This window comes from Cupressus sempervirens, chromosome 11 (genome assembly GCF_028749045.1).
Source record: "Cupressus sempervirens isolate cs-2001-9-10 chromosome 11, ASM2874904v1, whole genome shotgun sequence".
In the NCBI taxonomy this organism is placed as follows: domain Eukaryota; kingdom Viridiplantae; phylum Streptophyta; class Pinopsida; order Cupressales; family Cupressaceae; genus Cupressus; species Cupressus sempervirens.
Genome location: NC_143128.1, coordinates 807,716,861 through 807,732,361, shown reverse-complemented (window position 1 = coordinate 807,732,361; position 15,501 = coordinate 807,716,861). Strand labels below are relative to the sequence as shown.

The 15,501-nt window shown below is 36.5% G+C and overlaps 1 protein-coding gene across 2 annotated transcripts in view; it reads left to right on the top strand.

Moving 5' to 3' along the window:
* RFC2 (replication factor C 2) overlaps nt 1–15,501 on the top strand; it is a 35,509-nt gene that overhangs the window by 1,019 nt on the left and 18,989 nt on the right. The window contains exons 1-4 of one of the 2 annotated variants that reach the window (XM_089809242.1): nt 1,469–1,762; nt 1,916–2,022; nt 2,131–2,232; nt 9,417–9,612. In XM_089809242.1, coding sequence (XP_089665368.1) covers nt 1,604–1,762; nt 1,916–2,022; nt 2,131–2,232; nt 9,417–9,612 — 564 coding nt within the window. In that variant the 5' untranslated portion in view covers nt 1,469–1,603. Of the gene's footprint in view, nt 1–1,468; nt 1,763–1,915; nt 2,023–2,130; nt 2,233–9,416; nt 9,613–15,501 lie in introns of those variants that run through there. The other variant, XM_089809243.1, reaches the window with a different exon arrangement.

Here is a 15,501-nt window from a genome sequence, read left to right as displayed (position 1 = left end):
CTTGCTTAACCATGATGAAGTCTTGTAAAGTTTCACTTTCTAACCCCACTCACTTACCAATAGTGGCATGTGGGCACTCTTTAGAGGGATGAATAACACCACTACATTGTTTTCATGATTGGATTGCTTCCTCCACCTCAATAGTTTGTTTCCAAACACTAGCTCCTATTATGAGTTCTATGTTTTATAGGAGAGGGTGCGCTGCCAACTAGAGAATGCAAATTTATACATACATAATGAAGTTCTATTTTTTCCACTGCATGGTCCATCTTGACAAATGTACCCAACTTGTTACACATGAGCTTGAGTATGTCTTCATTCCAATACTCACGAGGAAGGTTGTAGAGTCTTATCTAGATTGGAACAACGTCCATGCACTCTATTTTGGGATAGAAATTTGGGGTCCAATTTTCGATGTAGAATCCTTTGTCATTCATCATATAGGGCTTGTTCTCCAAGATTTTTGCTTTGCCATGGTTTTGCTCACAAATGATTAAGTAAAACCTGTTTAGAATGGTTTTTATAGTGCAACCATTGCCCATTGAGTTGCAACCCAATACTTAAGCTTTCTAAGAGCTGACCAAGGTCTCCTTCATTTCATGAAAAAGGCTTTATCACGAAGGTTTGAAATCAACTGGTGCTAATCTCTATTTTCTATGAGAACTTTGACAATTGTGGACTAAATAATGCGAGGCGTCTTCTCACATTATTGGACCATCCTAGTCAGAGTCTTTAGTTGCCAAAAATTTAGTTCCACAAGTTTGAAGCTGAAGGGTTTGTAGATGTGTTGATTAACATTTCCCCATTGGTTCCTTTAGGTTTGAAACCGGGTCTCCTGGGCCTGATGTTGTAAAGGGGAGCTTTGACGAGTGTTTCTTGTTCGATGGCTTAGAAATTGGGTTCTATGTGAGCTTGACTGTCATTTGTATTGCCTGCCATCATGCTGAACAAATGGTCATCCATGGCATTGCTTGGAAGCTATTTTTCTCCTACCTCAAAGGGTTTGTACAAAAGGTTTTGCGACATAAAGAAAAATATTTGCTTTAAGACTATTATTTTATTTTAATAAATTATTTAAATAGTAATCCATTTTAGATATAAATATAATAAGAAATAGATTATATATTTTTAAATAATTAAATTATTTGATATTGTAAAATAGATTATAATTTGAAACAAAATAAATAATTTTATATTACATCTATCCTTGTTACAAGATATCTTTATGATATCTATGCCTCTTAACATGTAATATGTATCATAATTCATTAAAATCTAATTTTAATCAAAATATTATAATTCAATTGATAGAGTACAATTCATCAAAATATTAAAATATTTAATAAAAATTTCGCATTATACATATCTAATAATATATCTATAATAATAACTTTTTTAAAAATTCCAAAGGAAAAACCAAACTTTTTAATGTGATATGTAAATAGAGGGAATACATCAAACTTTCCCGTATTCTTTTGAAGTTCAGATATCCTTCCCTCCAATTTTCCCGTAAAGAGGAACGCGTTTGGCAATCGATAGATTTGTTATATTGTCATATCGACACTGGAATCGCTTGCATAATTTTTTACTCCTGTTCGTGAAAATGGCGGGATCATCATCATCGTTTGCAAGCAACTATGACCTGCCATGGGTAGAAAAATATAGGCCTACAAAGGTTGAAGAAGTTGTGGGTAATGTGGATGCTGTTTCCAGGCTCCAAGTTATTGCCAGGGAAGGCAATATGCCTAATCTTATCTTGGCTGTAAGCTGTTTTCTTCTTCGCGTATCTTTTTGATCATCCCTTTTCGGATCTGAGTTATAGAAATTGGTCTCAGTAGCAGTGATATTTTTTCATGCTTTGACAGTTTATAATAGGTAAACTACAGAGTAGATAAGGTTTTTGTATGTTGAGCAGGGTCCTCCTGGAACAGGCAAAACGACGAGTATACTGGCTTTGGCACATGAACTCCTCGGAAGCAGTTACAAAGAGGGAGTTATTGAACTCAATGCTTCTGATGACAGGTGCTTAAGTCGATGAATTTTATCATTTTTAGTTTTATTTAATCTATTATTTTTATTCTATATACTAAGTTTGAAAAATGCGTTTGTTGGTGTTGATGATTTGTCCAGGGGTATCGATGTTGTGAGAAACAAAATTAAAATGTTTGCCCAGAAGAAAGTGACGCTTCCTCCCGGGAGGCACAAAATTATAATTCTGGATGAGGCAGACAGGCAAGAGATTCAAATAGGTTTTAAAAAAGAGAATCAAATTAACTTTGAAGTTTATGTTAAATTAGTGGGCTGTGCTATTGTGGAATGTTTACCCTAGCGAAGGAGTACGGTTCAAAACCTGTTAGGCAAGCTCTGTCTAAATCACTTGGGAACAATTGTCCTAAGTGATCCTTTCACATTTGTCCAAAAGGAATTTCTTTTGCTATTTACCTTAAATATTGCTGGTATCATTACCTCTCAATTTCAATCATTTCCTGGAATAAACCAAACCTTGCCAATCCACCTACAATCCAAGTATAAACCTACTCCCAGGTCCAATGACGGGTTTTTTTCTGGCTTACAATTAGTCTGTGGGGCCCTTTACAGCCTCTATCAACACATGTTTAAATCCTTTTTGTAGGTTTGAAGGACATGCTGTTCTGAAATTAATTTATAATCTTTCAATTACATATTTATTGCTGTTGAAATTAATTAGAAAGAGCTTTTCAAGTGGACTCAGCTGTTTGATGAATGAATTTCAACCTTGGAGGATTTAGAAGAGCTTGGTTCTGAATATAAAATATCTATCTCGTTCATTCTGACAATTCTGTTCTGCTAGGCATATTTCCTTGCTAATCTCATAGAATTGTTTGAGAAAACTTAACCCCAGGATTTTTTCATATCTATTCGGTAGTACCTTAATTGTATTTCTTAGTTTTGCTTGAGAAAAGTGAATATAGAGGCAAAGCTACAGTTGCGCTCTTTCTTAGTAAATCAAATACATCGAGTGCATGATCTTTAAAATGTATTCAATGCACCAAATTTGAGGCTGTCTGGTGGTTTTCACCTAGTCTCATTTCTGGCACTTCTTGACCATTGGAAAGTAGTATTAACAGCTTCTGGTCGCACAGAATCTACAGAAATAATAATTGGCACTAAGTTTCCTAAAGTAATTGACTGACAAATTGAAATTTTTAGTTTAGAATTTGTTGCTAATCCATTTGCTGATACGAAAATCAATTTGGGAATTCAAGCTGATGAAGTCAATCAACAAAGTGAGAAGCATGATGAATTTACCAATGTATCCCATTGTAAATCTTTAGATTGGCAATGTGAATTCAAAACGGAAACTGGAAACTGGCGCAGCTATCATAAGAAGCCTAGTAGCATCTTGTGAAGTCTTGGTGCTAGGGATGTTTTCTCCCATTCTTCTAAAAGATACTTAGTTTCACCCATTTTGCCTTTGGCATTTTGGGTCTTCCTTATTTATATTGCTACATCTTTTTGATTAACTGAGGTAAGGATTGTCTATTTGATAAAGAAACAAAGGACATCCTTGTTTTGTTTTTGATTAACTGAGGAAGGATTGTCTGTTTGATAAAGAAACAAAGGACATCCTTGTTTTGTTTATATATTATATTGCAGCCTTATTATTGGTTCATGTGTTATGCTAGTAGTCAACAAAAACCGTGCTTGCATGCACAGTTCTTTGAGTTTCTCAAGGTTTAATTTCTGACCAGATTGTATATGACTACATTTTCACCAGCTTTTTCTGCCTTGATATGAATTTCAGTTGAAATTCACCTAGATTTCTTCTCCATGTATAATTTTTTTAATTACCTTATTTCTATAAATCGATTTTGTTGTCAATAAACAGCTATAGTTTTGTAGGCAGTGTCAAAAAATTGACATAAACTATTTTGTGTTCATTAGATTTCTGGGAATGATTGTGTGAGTTTTTTTGCCATCAACATTTTGGATCATACTACGTGATCCATCACCACACTATATATGGATTCTGGAAATCTGATAGCTTTGATAAACTATTTTAACAATGAGTTACAGTTAATATTCATAATAGAAATTTATAAAACATATGTAAACACACTTAAAACTTAACAATATGATATATACTTAATGCTGGGATGTGTGTGCCTTTATCTTGGCCACCATTTCAATCGGGTCTTCTCACTGATTTCTACTGTACCCCTCTCAAATACCAAGAGGTTACTTTTATAGGTTTTTAATGTTTAAACATTACTTGTAGGCATAATTTTTAAAAAATAGTTACAATCTTATTTATTAAAAAATAGTTACAATCTTATTTATTCTTCAATAAACTCATTTTGATCACTGAAGAATGTACTTAATTTATGATGCATTTTCTTAAATAGTTAAATTCCTTTTGGTGACAGAAGATGAATTTTCTTTCTAGAATATACTTTTGAACATTGAAGAGGGTGGTTGACTCCATGGTACAAACACGCATTACTTGAATTTTGGCCACAACCACATAACTAAGGAGAGCATGCCTACCAAATCTTGAGACTAGGGTTGTCATTAGGGGAAACACTCTGATGTACCAATAGAAGATATCTAGTTGAGGACAGATTCTTGTTGACTTTAAAGAATATTTAGGGCATTAATGATATGATATGATAGATTTTAATGATGTCCACGAGGCTAAAGTAGCCTATGGGACCTACCTAAGTCACAAGGTTCGAGTTCGAGTTCGACTTCGACAACTGTGAAGTTCGGACGAAGTTCGCCAAGGTCAAAAAATTCGAAAAAAATTCGGCATTAAATTCGCTTTATATAATTTTGAAAGAAAAATAAGTATATGATAAATTATCCAAATAGCTTAACATTAGAGACTAGATTTGAAATTATAACAAAAAGACATTACATTTAACATATGTTAACCATAAGAAACATATGAAAGGATGATTATGGAGATGTTTTTTCTATTCATATTTTGGAGTTAAGAATTTGATCTTTTAAGAATCATTCAATTGCCACTTGTACTATTTTAATTAACATAAAAATAAAATAGAATATATTACAATTCTATCACAAACTTTAAAATTAAATTAAATTTAAAACTAGTTTCTATTTTAAAATATCGAACTATAAATACAAACTAATAAAATATAATAATTAAACTACATCTTTTAAAACATAAAATAAAAATATATTTATTTTTTATTCTAAATTTATAAAACTACTTATTTATAGATTAATCAATAAATTATAATAATAAATAAAATGTACTAAATACTAAATATTCAAATTTAAAAACTATTTTTATTAATCGTTTACTTTTAAAATAATAAATAAACATGAAACAATTTATCATTAATACATGAACAAATTAAAACTAACCTAAATTTACATATAAAAGTTCAAAGGCACAAAAACTAAATTATTAAAAAAACCTAAAATTAAAAATTAAACTATACATTGTGTGAAAACTTTAAAACATTAATGTTAGGCTATTTGTGCGACCTTCAAAGAATGATGGCCATAGAGATTTCGAGCAGTTACCAAACGCAACCAAGGAAACGGAACGCCAGCAGCCACGAGGGACAAAGATTTTATGCAACATCGGGTACACAAGCATTTCCAAAACTCGGCCAAGTTACAAGCCATAGCCAAAAATGCGCACAACGCAGATTTCCCAGCAGTCGAAATTTGCAAGCAGCACGAAACACTGAAATATCTGCCCTAGCCGTCAAACCACCAGTGCAATATACTCTAAAAAAATACATTGTTATGATACCGTTTCAAAAGGCAGCCGAGTTATTTTTCACTGTACGAATTTGATACGAACATTTTCGAACTTCATTTTTTTTCCATAGATTCGCCGAATTTCGAACCTCATGCCGAAAATTCGGCGAACCTTGTGACACAGGGACCTACACAATCACCCCCAAGGCAGGAGTGGAACTAATCTAGCTGCAAAGTTTTGGTTAACTTGTCTCTCCTTCTCTGAAGTTTGATAATCAGAGCCGCTGTTCTCTTCACTTGATCTTCCTTGAATAAGTAGTTGAAGTCCTCGTTCTGCGATATCTCTGTATAACTAAATCTGATGTCACTGTATGCTAGGCAATCCTTGACAAAGTGCTGCTCAGTCTCTATTGCTCCCATATTACAGAATAAACATGTTCTGTCTACCCACTCTTCCTTTGGAACTTGCTGTCTACCAGTTTCACATCGCAGCTGGTGCAAACTAGTTTTGATTTGTGCCATCAACATTTTTGCTTTCCAATTAATAGGTGCTCTTATATAGGCCTTTTCATCATGACTAGAAGTGGGGTTAAATTCTTTAATGTAATAAGATTTTTTCCACCCTATGCACCTTGTCCATAAAATATTGCGAAATTTTTCCATGACAAACTTCTTTATTTCTATAATGTTATCCAGGCAAGTATGGATGTTGATATCCCATTTATCCATTTGTCATTTTGCTTCATCCATGTGCTTTTCCGTTTGATAAGTTTTTCCTCTACGACTAGTTTGGACCAACAATGTGTTTCTAGACCTTGGGTTTTCTTTAAATAACTTAGCATCTGGACCAATGCGATAGCTTCTAACAGAAAGGAACCCACCTCTGCCAATAAGATCTCATACGGTACTATGGTCTTGACTTTAAGATTGCATGTGATGAAGTGTTTTTGAATTCTTTCTACTTGTCGCCGTTTCTGTTCGGACATACTACCGCCCCACACTTCACATCCGTATAGAATAATCGGAGTGACCAGCAAACCAAAAAGAGTTATCATGGTTGTCCAATCCCATATTTTTGTGTTCCTGCACCTATTTTGTAAAGAATATAATGCCTTCCAACCCCCTTGGATCCTTTTTGATCTGCATGTTTCCCAATTGAGTTTGTTATTAAAATCTATGCCCAAGTATTTGTACTCCTCCACAATCTCAAGAGGGTTACCCTCAAATAGGAACTTGGACAAGTAGTAAAGCTAGTCTTAAATTTGAAAAATGTTGGGTAGATCATACTCTTACAACGATTTAATATATTCGTAATTCGCATTCAGTCTACACATGTATAGGTTTCAGTCATTCAACCAAAACCAAAATGGAATTTGTTGAGCATGCATAGGACCCATTTCTACCAGAGGAATATGCCATTTTGAGATGCCTTAGTGATGCAAGTAGGGTTAAACCTTAAAAAGGTTAGATCACACAAAGGTTATGGTAAGCTCCCAAGACAAGAGTTTGTTCCCAAACTCCTCTAATGGCTTAGGCAATTGGGTGATCCTTGCAGAGGGTCACTACTACCCCAAAGACCACAAGCAACACACCTATTCTTGCAAACAACACTAAAGGTTCCACAAAACACAAGTTGTCTCTTCACCTTTCAAGGAAACCACACAAGCATCCCCTAGGATCTTTCATCACAGTCACCCCAAGGGTGTTCGGGAGACTTCATATATCCCATTCCACTTAGAATCAACCATTTGTAGGGTTACAAGCATCACAACAAATGCCCACAAAGAGAAAGTAGCAAATTGGCCTAATAGGAGACCTAAACCTATTAGCCCTACTTAGCAAGTATTTGGGTTTTTACACAAAATTTTCCCAAAAGACCCCTGGAACAAAATACATATTCAGACACTGATTTCAGAGTTCTAAAGGGTTCCAAACAACCAGATCTCCAACACACTGCTGTATCGCTGATCTACAAAACCCTAGGATTAAGGGTTTTAGGCCTAAAATCCACAAATATAGTTTCAGAGCTGTCTACACAAAGCCCACTTGTAGAACTCGATTGTTCTTGTGTTGAACACAACAAATACATCCAAATGAACTCTTTTCATTGGGTCAACACCCGTTCTATCTCCATATCACTCTCTGCCATCACTTTTACAGGTTAGTCACATACCAATGCCTAACCTATTCAAGCTAAATCTGGCCTGATCATGATGGGAGGTAAGACAACTGAATGTAGAAAATCAAAGTACATGGACAACCTCTCTTAGGTCCAGAGAACTCAATTTTACAGTGACCCTAATGTGAGAGATTGCCCATTTAAGATTGAAACCCTAGGTTACAGTCCTACTGATGACAGTGAATACTAAGTCTAGGCAAAACTCAATGGACACTGAAAACTACTAACAAACTGTAATCAATCCATGCTAAGTGTAGTGCAAAACATCCTCATTCACGACTAAACTAAAAATGAAACAATCTACAATAGAGAAATAGTACTCACAGGAAGTACAAATAGAGTTTTTCCCACCAATAGTCACGTCCAATCTTCATTAACCTCCACAAAATTGTTTCTCCCCATACAAATATCCATGGCAGATGTCCTTTCACCTTCCATGAAGGCTTCTCCATGAGGAAACAGTCTTGAGACTGTTCAACTTCACAAGATGACGAGAAATTGCACTAGTTGCACCTTGCAACTTTTGCAGTTTTTCATTTTTTTTTTTTCATTTTTTGCTACTTTTATGCATTCTTCCAGCCCAACCAAGTTAAGACCAATACAACCATGACCAAGGGGTCTCAATGGCACACCAAGGCATAATATTTCATCATATGACCAAATTTTATCAAGATCTGACCCTTGATTGGCATTGACCCAGATTGATCAAGTGGCTAACATAGCCTTACAAATGACTTCAAACCAAAATGAAACAACTCCAATACATTCTTAACACGTTAACACATCCTAGGACCATCTAACACACCAAAATTGGAGGGGTATGATGTGGAACATCAATGGTGCTCCTCTACCACTTACCTTGTATCATTTTAGGCTTTCATGGTCCATGACACTAGATTTTGTAGATGCATATAAGTTCTCATCATGGGAGTTTTTGAATTGTTGGTTTTGTTAAGTTTTTCAATGATGATAATATACAAATGTTTTAAGGCTATAACACAAAGTATGGCTTTTGAGCTGGTGGCTTTATCTCTTTGGTAAAGAATAACCAGAGATCAATTATAGACCTTTCATGAGCTCGCCTCTGATAATAATTCCAGTTTGGGGTTTAAATTTTTTAAGGCTATTGTCTTAAGGTTATTGTGACAGTGTTTTTGTCAAGATAAGCTTTGCCACTTGATTTGAGACCACTAGTTGAGTTTTGCTCATAGACTTTCTATAGAAAACTTGTCCTATCTACATCCTAATTCCTTTAGATGCTCTAATGTTATAATCATAATGGTTTCATACCATTACTTTTGCTACAAAAACATGATCATGGACTACTTATATAGTTTTCATTAAATCACTATAGGACAATTATTACTTTTGGAGGTTGTATCATGTTAGCCTACTTTCTTGTACATCACTATTTAAGTGATGGCTGTCTACTTTTCAAATGATATTATATGTGAAAGGTACTTGTTACTGTACTTTGTACTATGTGCAGCTTGATACTCATTAATCTCTATGAATGCAGCATGACATCTGGAGCGCAACAAGCTCTTAGACGAACCATGGAAATCTTCTCAAATTCAACAAGGTTTGCTCTTGCATGCAATACATCCGCCAAAATAATTGAGCCCATACAGAGTAGATGTGCCATAATCCGATACTCAAAGTTATCAGACCAAGAGATCTTACGCCGTCTTATGCTTGTGGTGGAAGCTGAAAAGGTTTTCATTTTAATCATCTACTTATTTTAGTCTGTTAAAACAAACTCAAGGAAACCAGAAGTCAACTATCAAGTAAAATTGTTTTAAGGGTTGTATGACCTGCAAATAGACAATTTAGTTTTAGATATAAATATAAATAATCATTTTTATTTATATATGTAGATAAAATTACATATGAAAATATCTGCAAGTACATTGTAAAATGGAATACTTTTTTCGTGCACATAATTTTTTTTCAAAACTAATGCAGACAAGCCTGGGGATGAGCCCAGAGTCAGACAAGCAGCCAACTACCCCTTTAATACAAATTTCACAATGAAAGCAAAGTACACACAAACAATACTCATTTTGATTTTATTTAATTCGAAACCTGGAACAAAACACTGCTTTCATAAAAACAAAACTACAACACTGAATCCATGGCCTTAATGGCCTCTGTCTACATAATTCTCATTTACTCATACTCTTATTTATTAATGGTCTCTATTCTTCGGCGCCACAGGAAACATAGTAACCCCAGCAGTAAGTCTTTTGCTGATTTTAGAAGCGCCCAAAGTGGACAGATTTCTCCATTATTTCGTATGCCTTTTTTCCCTTATTTCCCCTTTCCTGTTGTTCTAATTTTATTTATGGATTTTATCAGTTTCCTCCATCTCTGCACTGCCTCCTTACCAAAAGTAATTTTTATTTTAAAAAATAATCTTTAAGTTAAATCTCATGCCTCGCCTTCCTCTTGTTTGTAACTGTTCTTCAAAGATAGTATGGTGTGCAGAATTTAACACCTATCTCTGCATTTCTCCTGCCATATTTTTAATTTCTCTCATACACTTCAATCTTCCATGCTGCCTATAAAGAGTATTTTCTGTTTTTCCTTTTCTGGTAATATTAGTCTACATCAGCCCTCATTCAAGTCTTATTTTGTTATTTTCCAAAGAATGGTGCCACTTGTTCCTTTTCTTTCCATATTCAAATTCTTTGCAAGCTTAAATTCCTGTAAAGAATGATTGTTCTCATAGAGAGGGTGCTCTATATGTTTTTCAACACCTCCACTTTAATCTGTAAACTCCCTTTAGAAATAGCATGAAATTCCATTAAGAGGAATACAAATATTTGCATTTTGGTCTGTTTTCAAATTCAAACGCCCCCAGCATCTGTATACAACAAAAAGTTGAAACTTAAAGGAACAAAAATCAAGGATTTAATTTTTTGAAATCTCGATACTATCATACCTTACTAATTGTATCAAATTGGTGCTTTGGAAGTATGCAGTTAGATGCTGGAATCATTTTACATTACTTATTTTATTTTATTTCATTTATTCTGACATGTGTTAGGTCTCCTTATTTTCAAAATATGATTGATGCAGTAACTATTTGTGGGGTGGGCTCCAAAGCTCCTACTGAAGATGAGTTAAGGGGCTCAATATTGACTCAAAAAGGTGGGTGATGTAAAAGTCACAATTGAGGAGCAGTGTTTGATATCGAGCAAGAAGGGTTGTAACATCATGACTGTTGGTTAGACCAATAGAAGAAATTGGACACACTTTAATTTTCTTGTTTCTTGCAGAGGTGATTGTAGTTCTTTCCACAGATGCAACACTTGCAGAAAACTTGCCTAGCAGAGAAAAAAACTCTTGAGTTATTTTTTGCTCAGTGAGTTTCTATGACTTTTACCGACCCCAAAACTCACAAGAAGTGCTGAAAAAAGTTCTAATAAAAAACTCATGGAGTTTTTCCAAAACCTCCGCGACTCCAAGTTAAAAACTTGATTGCGGCAGAATAAGACGTCCAATAGTGTGAAAAAAGGAAAAAAACCATCATTTTGTTTGGTTTTGGTTGTTGCTTAAGAGACAAAACAGCCTCCTCCCAAGCTTATGCAAGGTTGTTTGCAAGCATTTTAGTTGATATGAAGCAAATTTGAAGGGTCTTCAAACACGTCAATTTTGGGAGAAAAATGTTTCAAAATGAAGAATCCAACTGTCATGTAAGAATTCAATGGCCCCTTGATCCCATTAGGGATTGCCCCCCTCAGACTAGTTATCAAGTTGATGTTTTTGATTCCCACTTTACCAAATTCCATTGATGTGGAGGAGTTTACATATAGGTTTATAGAAACTCAATAATAACTTTTCCAAAGTACTCTAATTTGCTTTAGAGTCTAATGGACAAGATTTAACTTCATTTTTTCCAAGATGAAGGTTGAGCCACAACTAGTCATGTTAAGCAAGGAGGTGCAATCACAAAGGACTCTTAGAACTAGACCCTTTACCTCTTCCCTTGTTTTTACTAGATCTGGGAAGATAAGATAAGATAAGATAATGATATTAAGGTCCAACAAGAGACCAAAAATAGGTCTATGGGACTGAAAGATTACAACAAACCAAGGCTGAAGCCAACAAGAGCACACAAAGGTGTCCGAAGAAAAGCAACAACAACAAACAAATACAAGCAACAGAAGCACTAGGAGGCTTTCTTGGGTAAAAAAAAATTAGTCACAGAATGATACACGTGTCGATGCGTAGAGGTACTACACTGTCTCCGACCTGTCCCAGAAGAGTGTCGCTGGTGCCTATAAGTAGAACGGGATTTGACGCATCTAGAAAGCTCACTAGGCCGAATAGAGCTAGAGGGCCTTTTCACACCATGCAAGGGGATAAAGGTGTAAACAAGGCAGTAATGAGCTGAGTAGACGAGTGCTGGTGTGGAAGTAGAGTTTGAATCATGCTATCCCGAAGCATAGTGGCCTCACGCAAATACAGTGCAAGGCATCTCTGATCATAATAGCTGAAGAAATCATAGAGAGAGAAGCACTCTCTGAACAAACAAAAGAACCTCCCTCTGATCTCATAATAAATAGGGCATCGAAAAAGAAAGTGAGCCTCATCCTCCACCTCCCCTAAAGAACAGAACAAACAGGTCCGCTCCTCCCTTTCAATATGATGATTCGACTGAGCTCGAAGACGGTGGGAACCAACTCTGAAAGAACCTAAAGAGATCCGCAGGGCATGAGACCAACGTTGTGAAAGATAGCTAGGCCGAACAATAATCCCATTTGAGATCTCCAAAAAGTGTGTTGCATAAAATGACATCCGTGGGCATAACCCACCAGGAGGGTTAACCTAGGTAGCAGTAATGTAACGTCTATAAATATCAAGACGAACATGCTCATTCAACTCCTGTCGAGAAGGGAGAAGATGAGTAGGGGCATCCAAAGAAAATTGAAACGGGGGGAGACGATCAATAGCAATCCTAATCGAACTCAACAAAGAAGAGATCTGTGCATACCAACACCGTGCATGAGCACCAAACTCAGCAGTCGTCATGGAAACCGAAGAGTAGTAAGCTAAATAGGAGTAACGATCACGGTCTCCGGCCATATCAGCAAACCCACGAAGGCAATGAAGAAACCAAACTAAGTCAAAAATGGCCGCAAGTCTGAAAGGATGAGCCCTGAACTCAGCAAGAATGATACCAGGAGGAGTAGATCTATGAGATTTGATAATGCGCCGCAAGAACAAAGTTTGGACCCGCTCAATCGAGGCCCAATCAGAGCTAAGGAGAGAAGGATCCCAAACTATAGAACCATAAAGAACAGTCGGTCGAACAAGAGCATCTAGGAGAGATAGCTTAGACGAGGTATTCTGAAAGTGATGTCTGAAGCATTGTTTCTCAAGCAAAGCAAGAGAACCCATGCCCTTATTAACTCTGGGTTGAATAGTAGGTCTCATGCTAAAATGCGGTTCGGAAAACATAACACCTAGATGCAAATAGGATGAAGAAATCTCAATCTCTTGGGCCCGAAATGTGAAGTGAAGATGAGAGGTCTTTAAACAATTAAAGACCATGATCCGAGTCTTACCCAAGTTAACCACCAGTTGTCTCTGATCACAAAATAAAGCCAATCTATCAAGAAGTCTCTGTAATTTGTCAGGAGAGTAAGCAAGGAGAACAATATCATCCGCAAAGAGAAGGATTGAGATCAGAACCTGATAAAGATAACAACCATCACCCAGGAGCGAAGACTCCAAGAGGAAGTCCTCCAACTCATCAATATATAACCCAAATAAAGTAGGAGAGAGAGGACAACCTTGCTTAACCCCAATAGTACAATGGATCGAAGTCGAGAAGCCAACAGGAGTTCGGAATCTACCGACCACAGTCTCATATAATCTCATAATAGCAATATGTAGCATCTCGGAAATACCGATCTCCCTAAGTCTCTCAAACAGAGCCACCCTAGGAACATAATCAAAAGCTTTGCGAAAATCAACAAAGCAACAGTATACCTTTTCCGATCTATGTCTGGCCTCCTCAATAATAGCTCGTAGCGTGAAGATGTGGTCCATAGTTTGATAATCCATTCGAAAGCCCGCCTGTCCTCTAGCCCTACAACCAATTCTGTCGAGCTCCGCTGATAGCATAGTATTAAGAGCAGTAGCATATTGTTTGGCAAAAATGTGCCCAATCATGATGGTTCTGTAGTTCCTTGGATCAGAGACAGGCCCAGTCTTGTGAATGGGATGAATCAAGTGCCTAGACTAGGAAGTCGAAAACCTAGTGTGAATCACTCTATTAAAAAGAATAGAGAGATAGGTACCCAAAACTGAGGCATCGAACTTGAAAAGCTCAGCCTGAAAACCTTCCTCATCAGCAGCTCTACTACATTTCATGGATCTAATAGCCTCATAAATGTGGGAAGGGGTGAAAAGGCGAATGAAAGGAGGCGAGGGGGGGTGAATGGAAGGCTGCCCAGGAATATCATAAAGAGCTATGGTATGCGACGCAAGGGAGTGAAAGTCAAGGGTGGAAGGCGGAGGGGAATGACGGGGGAAAAGAGTACGCCAAAAGAGCTGGGGATTGCTAACCAGTGTAGAGCAAAGTGACTTACACTTTGAGGCAGTGAAGTTACGCTTCTTACTCCGAAGCAAGCAAAGATAAGAAGAGCGAATACTGGCCAAGTCAGTGGAGTGAGCCTCAAAAGCAGAGCACATAGCACGATGAAAGGATTTGCAGTCTGAATCAAACCATTGGTTCATGGGGCAAGTATTATGACGCTTGTTGCGAAGGAGCAAGGAGGGCGGTGAGGGATTGAAAGGGTGGCAGACTTAAGAATAGCCGATGTGAGTAAGTCAAACATGGAGGTGGCCTTGAACGAGTCAAAGAACCCCGAAGGGCTGAGGAGTTTGGAAAGATGAGCGGAGAAGAGCTCACAGTCACCATCAATGAAATGGAAGCGAATGGGCAAGTGAGCGGTAATAGAAGAGGAAGAGTACTATTTTGATGTTGTATTTACTTATAGTTTTAAAAAGACATTTGCTATTTTAATTTTATTGCAGACTATCAGGCTATCAACCATCAACATCGCACATGAGGACGTCATTTTATCCCAATTTGCATTCAAATATATCTAGACTCAGTTTGTTTCTTTTGCCTACTCATTTACTGACTCATTAGATGCACATCCTCATTGAATTTTGCAAAAGATGCATTTCTTATTTAATTTAAGTAATTTTTTAAGTTATTGATTTTTTTACCAAGTTTTTGCCAAGTTTTCTCTTACTTTTTGCCGAGGTTGTTTTTTTGGGCCTTGACGAGTAGTTGTTGAGTCTAAATTTTTCAACTATGTGAATATGAATGAAATGTTGCCTCCAAATTACTATGCTGTTGCTGTTCTTATGATCATTGGAAATTGTTATCATTGCTCCTTGTGAGTGTTGGCAATGCTGTTGGTGCTCCTTGTGAGTGCTGACAATGATGTTGGCACTCCTTTGGATCATGCATAAGGCTTTAGTTGTTCCTGCAATGGTTATATTGATGTGACAAAGTGAATTACATTACTCAAATGAAGTCCTCATGACATGATAGAAATACAATCTACCAGTCCAATTCG